Source organism: Vanessa tameamea, chromosome 24 (assembly GCF_037043105.1).
Source record: "Vanessa tameamea isolate UH-Manoa-2023 chromosome 24, ilVanTame1 primary haplotype, whole genome shotgun sequence".
Taxonomy (NCBI): domain Eukaryota; kingdom Metazoa; phylum Arthropoda; class Insecta; order Lepidoptera; family Nymphalidae; genus Vanessa; species Vanessa tameamea.
In genome coordinates, this window is record NC_087332.1 from 9,045,366 (window position 1) to 9,058,560 (window position 13,195).

A 13,195-nucleotide genomic window follows, 5' to 3' on the forward strand; every position below is an offset into this window, starting at 1 on the left:
TATAGAAATATTAAGAATATTGTTAAGTGAACCTGCCGAACTTTAAATTTGGCAATAAAATATAAGAGAATTATCTTAGTCTATAGACCTATTCACTCAGGCTTCATGTAAAATTACCGTTTAATTGTTCCAAATAAATCTAATATACTCATATTTTTGTAACGAAGTGCTTTTATACGGCTTACAGTACAGGAAAAAACGTTACGTCCAGATACAGACAACAATACCCTCTCTTAGACTTTATTTAAAGCGTCACCAACCATGGTATTGATTATGTTTTATCCCCCGAGCCTGTAATTATTTTCTTCTAGACTTGCACCCCCACCACACGCAAACGTTCAACATTTTTAGTGAGTCGTTAAACTTCAGGGGAGTAAATCAAATTACCATATTCTCTAAACGGAAGATGTCATTCCGCTCGTAAAACGGTGCGGCTGATCAAAAAGGCTAGGCTGTTAATTGAATGGTTTATCTATCTGCGACAATAGTAGTGTGTTGACTAATCATAGTTGTTTACTAATGACAAACGTGATCTTCGGATTAATAAAAATATTAACTAAATGCGTTTTTTTTATAAATACAGGCACCTATACACCTATACGTTTCTTTATATCGCGATAAGCAGATATTTATTCGTTTTGAAGAAAAAGCAATCAAATAAAAAACAGTATTGTAATGTTCACCTTTTAACACATGATGAAAGGTCGGTTTACAAATTAGACAAAATATTATATTTTTTATATCAGCTCTTCACCGCGCGCCAATTTATACATTTTATTTTCCCGCGCTATCTCGATGTGTCACTCGAGATGACAGATGCATAAATACACAGATAATATAGATTGATATAAAATATGAATCTAAAGCTAATTAATATTTAACAGTAGATCTGTGTACACTACAGATACTGTTTTAACGACGTGATTGTTATTCGAGTGTGATCGAATAAAATCAAAATTAAAATATACTTTATTCAAGTAGGCTTTTACAAGCACTTTTGAATTGTCATTTAAGTCAAACTATATTAAGTGGAGCTACCACCAGTTCGGAATGTAGATTTTATCGAGAAGAACCGGCAAGAAACTCAGTAGTTACTCTTTTTCAACATTTAAAAATACAGTCATGTTAGGTAAATACAATTATATGTATGTAATATATCCTGCCTGGAAGTCAACAAGTATTGACACCACGCTTTTTTGTGTATAACCTTGTATTGAATAATATACCTTCTTTACCAATGTATTTTTGTTTTTTACAATTACAAGTCATTTGAATTTATGAAACGGCTAAGTTAAAAATGTCTGCGGAATTTTATTATAGAAACCTTGCCCCGAGAAGGATTTATTGACTGCGGAGTCGGAAATTTAGCGTTATAAACTTATCCTTACTTCTTGTGAAAATACAATGGTTATCACTGATTTTATCAAAGTGATCAATGTTACTGTTACATACATAATATTGTTGTAAATATATTGTGACGCAACAGTGAGTATTCCTACTTTGTTAAAAACATCCCGAAGAGGCTCTAGCTCCAAGATTATAAATAGACCGGATTGCTCTCTTTTGTAAAATAAAAACAGATTCAATATCTGCAGCATCACCCCAAAGTAATTTGCCATATGACATAGTACTGTGAAAATAACCAAAATATACTAGACGGGCGGTATCAATATCAATTAGTTGTCTAAGTTTTCTGACCGCGTATGCTGCGGAGCTGAGTTTGAACTTTCTGTCAGGGACGATAAATGAGGACACCACCGAAGTTTGGAATCCAATGCTATTCCTAAAAACACCGTAGTATCGGCTACATCAAGACGGCTACCAAACTCAAACTCAAATTCCTTTATTCAATATAGAAGCATTACACTTACTTATTGATAGTCAAATGAAATACTACCACCGGTTCGGAAAATAAAAAAAACCTCGACCTGAGAAGAACCGGCGAAAGAAACTCAGCGGGTCTTATTTTTTGTATATTTTATTATTTACACAATTGAATATGAAAAGAAATAGCCAGGAGGCGATCGTTTCATTCTCAAGGTGTGGTATTAATCATAAACTCACTAATTGTATAATAGCCTTTCGCACACAAGTGATCCTTAATATATTTTTTAAATTTGACAACAGAGGCATTTTGAACGCTTTCTGGGATCTTGTTGTAGAAGTGTATACATTGCCCCAATAAGGAGTTACTGACTCTATGCAGTCAAGTAACAGGAGTAACAAGTTTTTGTTTGTTCCTTGTACAAACGCTATGAGTATCACATTTTTTCATAAAATCATTAATATTTTTCGGTCCATACATAACGTTATAGAATACATATATATTGAGAAGCAACAGTTAATATCGTTTAAAGATATATTATAATTTTGTTTTCTAACATAGGGTTAAAAAGTACACATTTTGTTTTTTAAGCATTCAAAACTATATTATTTACTGTAAACCAATCGTGTATCTATGATAATGCACCGTTCACATCTTCATAGTCAGTTTTTTTCCTGTCGACCTTAAAAATCAGAGAAACATCGTCAGCAAACAACACTACATCACAAATAACTTTAACAAATAAATGAAGATCATTTATATATACTAGAAATAGAAAGCGACCCAAAATTGATCCTTGTGGAACACCCATTTTAAACGTAGATCCATAAGACTTTATTCCTTTAATGAAAACTTGCTGGACTCTTTGACTTAAGTATGAAGCAAAGTGAGTAAAAGTTACGGTCGAGTAATTCGATTACATTAGCCGCCATCTTAACGTGAAGTGTAAATATATTTTTTCTTGGTTATTTATTATACTTCAATAGTAATATCAACATATTGTAATGTAAGCGGTGCTTGAGGTAGGTTCCGTTGCAGGTATTTGGCGAGTGAGAAATAAAACAATGGATGGTGGTACAATGTAGTTTATTTATTATTTAACAACATGGTAGACGATCCACTTTCAAACTCACAGTAAAGTTAATATGAAAATGGCTACCTCTAAACTTTTATACATAACTAATGAGGACCAGTAAATAAATTTAACAATGCTTCGCAACAGTAAGACGATAAATAATTTTTAGCAAACAAGCCTAACATTACGAGACTACACAAGTGACAGAAACAGTGAAAACAGAACGTTAATCCTCCGAGATAAAGTCCAATGTTGAACGGCAGTTCTGTACAGCCGGGGCCAGCGAACGGAACGCAAATCATTAATAACAACCAGTATCAAGAAAGCTCAATCGCATTTTATTTACCTAAAAACATTTTCAACAATAACCTCATTTTCGTTTTCCTCCGTAATTCTAAGTTAAATGTAATCCTGGATAAACTTTCAACCGTTTCTTTATAATAACAATACAACATGACCCGGTCCACTTTAAAGTGATCGCGACCTTGCCATTACAATTTTTTTTCTCGCTTCACGCGTTACTTCCTTTAATTTTCGGTAAACTTGCAATTTTAACGCTAGATGTCACTAATATTAAAAGCTAACGCGCTAACGTGTACTTACAGTAGGCGATGACAGTTCCCTTCGAACAGATCGCTGAAACGGAGCACCGTCGAGGAAGGAAATCATTGTTCTAGAAGTTTCTACGAGAAAGAGACAACCGCTAGACAGAAAGAGATAACGATTATTTTCCTCGACCGTACTCTGAGTAACGTGTTAACGTGAAAGAAACGCATGCGATCTTCTGAGACTTCAACGCACAATATAGAAAGTATGTTGTTTAAATTGTTACGTATACCAAGCGCAACGACATGGTCTGTGGCACTTAAAGTCAGTTCTTTGATACAAAATAATCTCTATACAACTCGGAAAAGTCTAAATACATATAATATAATATGAAAAACGTGTAATACTGGCGTCTGTGTCGAAGCTCGTGTTGGTGTGGTGTGTCGTTGTCTCTAGATTGTCCTTTGTACCGGTTTTGCGTCTCACCTAATCCCGTTTCTATCTTGTTTAGTTTAATCAAAGCCATTATTTTGTGGTGTCCGCAGTAGTAGTAGTAGGATCAGGTATAAGATGCATTTGCTACTAAAATTAAGTAGTTAATTAATTAGTTCAATTTTTTTAAATCGTACTTTAAATTTTTTATGATATTGTTTAATTATTAATTTTAACGTATTAGGTGTCATACAAATTTAGACCTTATTTAATTTGATATTAAAGTAGCAAACGCATCGAGTGTGTCCTATTTCCTAGTGCATATATAACGCTATCTGATAAATGTTTAACAATGTAGCTATATAATAGTTGGAACTGTGTCAATTTGCTAAAATATAATAAAAGTTTGAAAATAAAAAACATCCGTCCCCATTGATATGACGCAAGCGTAACATATATTCCAATATTATTAATCGCCTCGAATTATTCAGTGGATAATTTGAAAAATAAAATTTCATTTCGTTCATTCAAACCCATTCACTCACACGAACGCAGATCTCACACACATTCGAGTACCGCACGCATTTCGCCCACTAACGCACAATTTACACAACCATTTAACGAACACACACGCATATTCCCGTATGTCATAGCTACGATTGCGTCATATGAACAGACCTATCAGTTTAGATATTCTACTAATAATATTCAAGTCAATTTGTTGACTAATGCGTTATAAATACCTAATCGAAGATTAAGTATGAAATTTTGAATGCCATCGCAGGCCAAAAAGTCATAGATTCTAAAAGATCAGAATGAAACGATAGATATTATACAAATACACAATAATAATTACAATACCCTGAATGCGATAGTCATAAGATTAATTTTGATCAACGGATGTTTACGAGAATTCTGAAATTGGTCAGTCAAAGAGCTTAAAATTATTCTAGTTTTGTTGGATAATGCATTCATAAATTGTTTTTTTTTTTTTATTAAATAATTTACAATTATTACTAAACTACATATCTACCTTGTATAAACCTCTTTGTAAATTCATTACAATTATTACGAGATGAAAACAATGTTGCAATGATAAATAAATTATAATTGCGATATTAATTCAAAATGCTACCGAATTTTTATTTAATATATATCATATAATAAATATAATTGTCATTAAAAAAAAATAATAAACAATCACTTCGACGATTCTTACATCGCAATGACAATAAATTTTAACAATATGGGGAGATCGAATGGTGACATTAATTTGATATCACCCAAATTCCTTCAAAATATTTGCATTCAAGCAACGAGTTTATACTAATACATTATTTATAATTACAGTTGAAACCGTAACACTATACACCAAACATCGAAAGCTTACAAATAAGATATTTAAAAAGCATCTTAACATAGATAATATGTCGAGAGGAAATACTAGTCGAGAGATAACGACACGACACACTGCGAGAGGCATGACACGCACGCATGCAAACGTTTACAGTACAATCCAAGATACTAACTAATCAAGCATCATTTTTAATTTAGTGACAATCAGCGGGTTCACATCAAACGTTTAGTTACGCCTAAACCTCGCTACGTACGAAAATAACGTATCTAAACCACTATTTACTACGTGAGAGCCAACAACGAAGAGTAAAGTTAGTCTACGATAGATAGAAAGACGACAGAGGAAGATAGAATCTAGGATTAGGTCTATGTAGGTAAAGACGAGCGCCGTGAGCGTGATGGGTGGGGGGGGGGGATGAGACAAAATATTGGTCATGTTTAAAATGATATCAAAACAGGTCCAAGATTATCTTAACATTATTATTGTTTATTTACTACGAACAACAGATTAGCTAGAACTGCCATGCACGTATATAGAACTATCGTAGAATATGATTAGCCTAACCTAACACACGTACACTGAATAGTTTATGTCATATCTTAACATTAAAAGATTGTGAAGTTTCCGAGTAGAGAAGTCGGGACGGTCGAATTCCTTACGTCGAAGGTCCCATCGCAGACGATCTTTATAGACTATGGCAGCTAGGCGTGCTCAAAGTAACGTCTCGAAACAAGCTACGAAAATACTTTGTGATGTGTCGAACCGTATTCGGAAAATAGAGCGGCGTTCTAAATACACGTTCTGAAATTATTGTTGATCTGTCGTATTTACACTGTGAGGATGTATATCGATTAGTTAAATACGATTTCAATACGCAATTTATATTATATATTGTTATATATAATTATTAATCTCGGTAAAATTTGCTTATAAAATAAACGAACTATCAAGCGATCGCTACAAGGTTTGATATAATATTTCAAAGTAACTTTAAAACTAACGATGAAAATACATGATGTGCTGATATCGTAGAACTATCGACGAAGAACATTTTAAACTACGAGAAAGTGTGGACGATCGGTAATCCGAATGAAGTCGAAGATCTTATAGATGAGACTGAAGTCCGTGAAAGATTGAAAGAGAGTTACCAAGAAGCTAAAGTGACTATGTAACGCGAGCGGTCTGGCCGCGTCCGGCGCACAGCTTTAGTTTATTTTATTTATATATCACAGCTTTTGACGATAACAAATCTTTTGCATTTGCAGCTTAATATGTCGAGACAAACATTCGAACCATTAGCCTTGCACGTAACATCATCAACATCAGCCTCACTCGTCGAATCGACACCCGATCGGACGAGATCCATCCGGTCGGGCGCGCTTCGTCTATACTGCTTACATATCCACCGAAGCCGTAACGTTAATCGCTCGAAAATTTTGCTCAAACAATGTTACTTTATCCTAAGCATAAAACATCGATAAAACATTAAGAATCGCGTCAACTACGCTAACTTGATTCAACGGTAAAACAACAAGAGGTCTTGTCAATCTACAACATTATATTACTCTAAACGAACATCGATCTTATATTAAACATGAAAGAACACCGACGGCGTCGCCGTGCCAGTAACAATATTGTACCTATTATATCTTCGATGTGGACATTAAGGCTAGGTCGATTAAAGGTATATACATCTAAACAAAATACAAATACACTGACACGATATCGATACACTGCATAAGCACGCATGCAAAAGATTTCGAGGCAAAAGTTGAAGATCCGAAGAGTGAGCAGAGCGCAAGCCATTACAACAAGGTACACAAGCCGAGTGGAATTTGGATGAAAACAAATGTTCATAAGACCGAATACACTGTTATTTTAATGTAAATCCGAATTCCGAAGAGGAGCCGAGAGAATGAGTAACTGGAGATTGAGCCGACTACACGCGTGCTAACTTCTTAAATTACGTTTTTTATTCCCTCCTTTTATAAATATTACACCGTTCTAGTTGTATTTAAAAATTTACTTTTTCACTTTACACTTAAATAACAATATATCACAAGCGTCAACATATTAAACAGGTTCGTTGCCACGTACGAGTTCGAGGCGTGCCGTTCGGAATGTACGATGACTTTTTGACCTAACGTTACGAGGCTCGATCCTCTCCCTACACTCTCGGTTGTATCGATGGCCGCTCATCACGTTCTATGAATGTATAAAAATATTATTGCTCATTATCAAGCACCAACGCGCCACTAGCCAACTAGGTTCCGAAATAATTTAGAATTCGAATCTTTCCTACACAAATATTTGAGCGCGAATGATTCCTGAAATGGGTTTGCGGTCGGGACGAGGGGTGATCGGGTGGGACACTGCAACAATGGTTTAGCTCAGCTACATCATGTATTCGGTTAATATAACAGAGTGCGGGCGCGACGTCCTGCTCACTGCATCACACACTTACTCTCGATCTGCGACTTGAGTTCGTTCACCTGCGTCTCGATGGTGTTTTTCAATTCTGTAACATTTAAACGTTCCATTCATATATACTTTAAATATTGCCGAGATGGCTTCGTTGTTACAATACGTGAATCATATTAAAAAGTGCGGGTTTAAACCCAATGACTATTTTTTTTAATTTTTATTCATCTAATTTTTTGGTGGTAAGTAAGTGGTAAGTAACCGGAAACGTGTTCGTTTAAATTATTTACATTCTACGACATGATCATAAACCCGCGCGGTGAAAGTATTATGGAACAAGTTTCCTCAAGAAGAGGTGCAGTTATCTTCCAGCAGTAAAATATGTAGAGGCAGTTTTATTTACTTTAATTTTACAAGATAAATATAAATTAAAGTATTTCTCTGTTTACGGGCTACCAAACTATTATTTAACGTAGACTTCTAGTGTTTATACTTTATGATTGTTATATGAGAATGTATATTTTATTTAGATTTTAATATTATACTGACTAGTGAACTCATCCTGGTCCTCAAGCTCCGCCTCAGCCGCCAGTTCCTCAGGAGTCTTCTTCTTCCTCATAAGAGGATTGTCAGGCTCCTGTTGCTGCTGCTCTGCAATCTCCTCCTTCTTGGGAATTTTGTACTGGAAAAAGTATATTGATTTCCGTTAAAACTTAAACAACAGATCAGAAATGTGCTTGATGTTTTGTAATATGATGTCATGGAATATAATACCTGCGGGTATAAGAGTATTTAATTAAATATATAAATCATTCCAAATATAAAATAAAAAATACTTGAAATCATTTAATCAAATTAAATTAGACTAATGCTTAGGCATTAGGCTTGGAGCTGCTTTTTTATTAATAAAATAATTAACTGTTTTTACATTATTGGTAACTATATTCATAGTAACGAAAGTCTTTTAATATCAAAGTTATTTTTTTGACAAAATATGCTCTTCTTGTCTGAAAGTTAATTAAAAAATATGGTTGTAATGAGTTGCCCGGAAGATGTGAATTATCGAATTCAGTAAAACTAATCATAAACTTAGAGATACGTTATTAATTAAAATAGTTTTTTTTTATGGTATATAATAATATATCGAAGTATATGTTGTGAGAAAGATTTTGAGAATGGCTGTGGATGCATATAGAGGTAGGGGACGACCAAAGAAACGATGGATGGATTGTGTGAAAGACGATATGGTTAGAAAGAATGTTACTTGTGAGATGACGTCCGACAGAATGGTATGGAAGAAGAAGACATGCTGCGCCGACCCCAAGTAAAATTGGGGTAAGGGCAGGAGGATGATGATGATGAATAATAAATATCGATGTAGTCACGCATATACAAGACAGTCGAAGGCGGAGGGCCTGGCGAAAAGGGCGCGTTATGCCGCCTGCCGTCACGGCCTACGCATCACTCATACCCCAAAGATGTTTCACATCGATAACGCAATTAGTTTATTAGAAAATTTATTAGAAAATAATTTAATTTAGAAATGACAAATATTACATTAGTTCGAAGTTTTATTTTCAATTTTCTTGTGTATTAAAGTTTAATTCGCTCGCGAGTCCTTCGAGACAATCGTGAACTTTATCGGGTAAATTAATATTGTTCTTAAATCCAAAACCTCGAAAGTTGATTTGAACTTAATTGCTTTGCCAATTGATAATTTGTATCTCATGTTAAAAAAAAAATTGATTAATGAGGTATTTAATCGAGTATTAAATATTATTTAGATGATAAGATAAGATAATATTTTTATTGTCTTTGTGTTTCGCCTTTAAAATAGAAGTAAATATATGTTTTTATTTTATTGAAAATAAGCAGTAACATAAAGTTAACGTCTGCCTCTCAGGCCGAGGAGTCTTCATTGCGGAGTGTCCTTGAAGAGGAGTAATTTGTCTCCTCGGGACCTTAGATTCCTTGGCCGGTTTGGATCGGATAAAAAAGACTAGGAGGAATGTCGTTAGATATTTTAAAGTTATTTGTCGTTGATGTGTTCTTGGAAACTTTGAATTATAAGAGAAATAAATGTTTATTGTTTAGTTTTATTTGGACGCACAAGTCTAAAATGTATTTATCAAGTATTACATTGCATACATTAGCAGCCTGTAAATTTCCCACTGCTGGGCTAAGGCCTTCTCTCCCTTTGAGGAGAAGGTTTGTAGAATATTCCACTACCATGCTCCAATGCGGGTTGGTGGAATGACATGTGGCAGAATTTCGTTGATACATGCAGGTTTCCTCACGATGTTTTCCTTCACCGCCGAACACGAGATGAATTATAAACACAAATTAAGCACATGAAAATTCAGTGGTGCCTGCCTGGGTTTGAACCCGAAATCATCGGTTAAGATGCACGCGTTCTAACCACTGGGCCATCTCGGCTCTATCAAGTATATTATTCAATAATAAAAGTAAAGTTGATATGTTTAGCGCTCTGGTTACGAATTAATTTCCCGAGGGGTTCGATATCAGTTACAAATGTAACTTACTCGTGTCGTTGCTAATATGAGTTACTATTTATTTATTAAATAGTAATAAAATTACTTTCTCGACTTGTGATAAGTAAACATTATTTTTTAAGTATTTCATTGTTAACTTCCAAATCCATTTCAGTGCTGGATTTGTATTAAAATGTGACGAAACTTACATGTGTGGGATATAAATCTACCACATTTGTATCCAAAGTGGAACATCGTGTTGGAATATGGCCCAACCTTCTCCAGTAGCTATTAACATAACAGGTCATCAACCCTTACATTTACTTTTTCAACTTTCGAAATATTCTATGGAGATGTTCAAAAGATTAGTCAATCAGAAAACCGTATTGATAAATAAAATACTAAAGAAAATTTTGTGTTATCGGCTTCTAAATATAAGCCCTTAAATTAACTTGCATACAGTCTCCTCTCTTCTCAAAAAGAGTTTTTCCACCGCATTACTATAACGCAGGCTACATAATTTCACACGAAAACAAAAATTAAGTACGCGAAAACTGAGTAACCTTTGCTTATATTTAAATCCAATATTTAAGATACTTTACCTTTAAGCTATAATTCGAAATGATAACTTTAAAAAAATACTCGTTGTAGTTACCTTTAAATTCAACATTAACTCGGACTGAATCAGCGATTCTTGATAAGCGGCTTAATTATGGCAGAAAATTACACGGCCCGATCCGAGCAAATCCTCTTTCGTTCTGATCTTCATTGATTATATGCAGACTGGTTTTTTTTTTGTTTTAATTTTAAGGACAATTCTCTAGCGTCCTCATTAAAGATATCTCAATAACAAGCTAGGGAAAAAAAGTCGAGTTTTTTTGCGGGACGCCTAAGTGACATCGTTTCGCTCAGCGGCCCTCTTACGATAATGAAATACAAATTTTCTGATGTTTTTATATAACGTAAATAACGCTCTCATCATTTATAATATAACAATTATTTTGCTCATTTTAAATATATTATCTTTGAATATATATGACTAAAAAAATATTTTTGATGTTCGAATTTTTACTAACAGAATAGCTTTAATGAATTCTTATTCATTGTAACGACGGTTTACAATATCATTAGCGGCCTGTAAATTTCCCACTGCTGGGCTAAGGCCTCCTCTCCCTTTGAGGAGACGGTTTTGGAGCATATTCCACCATGCTGCTCTAATGCGGGTTGGTGGAATGTTTACAATATCGCTTATAATAAACTAACGTCGCGTCCAATCAGAAGTCTGTAATTAGATAAGGACCTGTTTTCTCTTAGACACAATAAGAGTTTGATAGTAGGTAGCTATTGACTGGTATATATATATATACTCAGAAACATATAATGAAGTACTATATTAATACTAATATTATAAATACAATAGTAACTCTGTCTGTCTGTTGCTCCTTCACGTCCGAGCCACTGAAGGGACTTTGATGATTTTTTTTTATGCCTAACACCTCACGACCAACCCCTAAAACGAGAGCAAAGCCGTGTGCGGTAGCTAGTATTTCACAAAACTATGTAATTAAACCCTACTTAGCGTGTAAGTGCGCAGGTGATTTTTCATAATACATGATTTTTGGTAATTATCATTCATTCGCCATCAAGACCATAATTGTCGGTCAAGACCAACGATGATGACGTATGTACGCATGCGTGCAATTTCTATAACCTCACTCTAATAATCCGACTGGACGGAAAATTCCCAGCGGGAGATTTTTATTTAATTAAATATTGTAACATGTCAATTCAAGTGCTTTTACGAGCTTTGTTGCATTTTTTTTTAATTTGTCTGGACTGAAAAGTGTCCAGGCGAAGGTCCAACTGCTTCACGTCCCATTGGTTTATTAGAATGAGGGAACAGAGAGTGCATCTGTGCACCTGTGCGTCTTTTTTTGCGCATAGTTATTAATATAACGTATATTGTGTAGTTCGTGGCCGAAATCAGTGAGGACATCAAAATATTACACTTAGGCTTAACTCTCAAACTGTCTCTAATTATGTGTCACTTAAGGTTTCATACACACTTTAAAACCTTTTCATTAAATTATGTAATAATCTTCGCTATTAAAATCTAAATTGAACCTTAAGTCTCACCCAATAAATCTTAATATCCAACGAACGCTTATCATTAAAAATATCACCCAATTAAGCTAAATTGTATTTTATAAAGTAATAAAATTTAATTTTGTTTGTCGGTGCGTTGGGTTCGTAATAAATTTGCGGTATCCAGGCCAAGCCGCGGGATTAACTAAATGAGTGCATGTTTGAAATATTATCCTAAGTAACGTAAATATCATTTACCAGCTACGTTCCGTGTCTTTGAAGATATTAAAAACGTAATAAGAAACTCGATGAAACGATTACCTTCAACATAGAAATAGGACAAAGGAGGAATATCAGGCATGCGCCAGTGCTTCGAATATTGCGGACTGGACGATCTTGCACAAAGCACTACCACCAAGTAAATAACAATATTAATTAGAATATTGTACATTATAAATATGAACATGTCTTATCAATTATCTTTTTCTAAATCTTCTTAATGTCACCTTGTTCTTGATTTTTCTTCTCTTCTTTTTCAATTAATCTTTAATCGTCGAAAAAAGCCTCAAAGAAGTCAACCTGACTCGATTAGGGAGTCGTATTAAACGGACTCCCTACTAGAGTCAATTTCACATCCATGAGCTTTGTATTTCTTCACATTGTTTCTTCTCTCTTCTTTCTTCAATATTTATGAATATATATTTTAAAACTAATATAATTATAATTTAATGTGTATTACGAGGAGTATTTAAACAAACTTATATTTACATCTTCCATGCAATTGGCTTACAGCTCAATTATATTACACAATAAATACAAACAGTTCTTGTTTAATATATATTTCATTATAATACAATACTATTTCAATTAACTTCTTATATCCACTTTAATTTTATTCCTAAAGTTCCCATAACTTCGTCGACATTCAAAACGCCATTTAACTTTGAATCCATAATGAATAA

At 34.1% G+C, this 13,195-nt stretch overlaps 1 protein-coding gene across 2 annotated transcripts in view; it reads right to left on the reverse strand.

The window, feature by feature from the left end:
* Positions 1 to 2,894: 2,894 nt before the first annotated feature.
* The window catches only part of LOC113399604 (complexin), a 294,863-nt gene continuing 284,562 nt past the window's right edge, over positions 2,895 to 13,195 (reverse strand). For both annotated transcript variants that reach the window (XM_026638769.2, XM_026638772.2), the window contains 2 exons: positions 8,206 to 8,338; positions 2,895 to 7,753 (listed from right to left, as the gene is read on the reverse strand). In XM_026638769.2, coding sequence (XP_026494554.1) covers positions 7,680 to 7,753; positions 8,206 to 8,338 — 207 coding nt within the window. In that variant the 3' untranslated portion in view covers positions 2,895 to 7,679. The remainder of the gene's footprint in view (positions 7,754 to 8,205; positions 8,339 to 13,195) is intronic.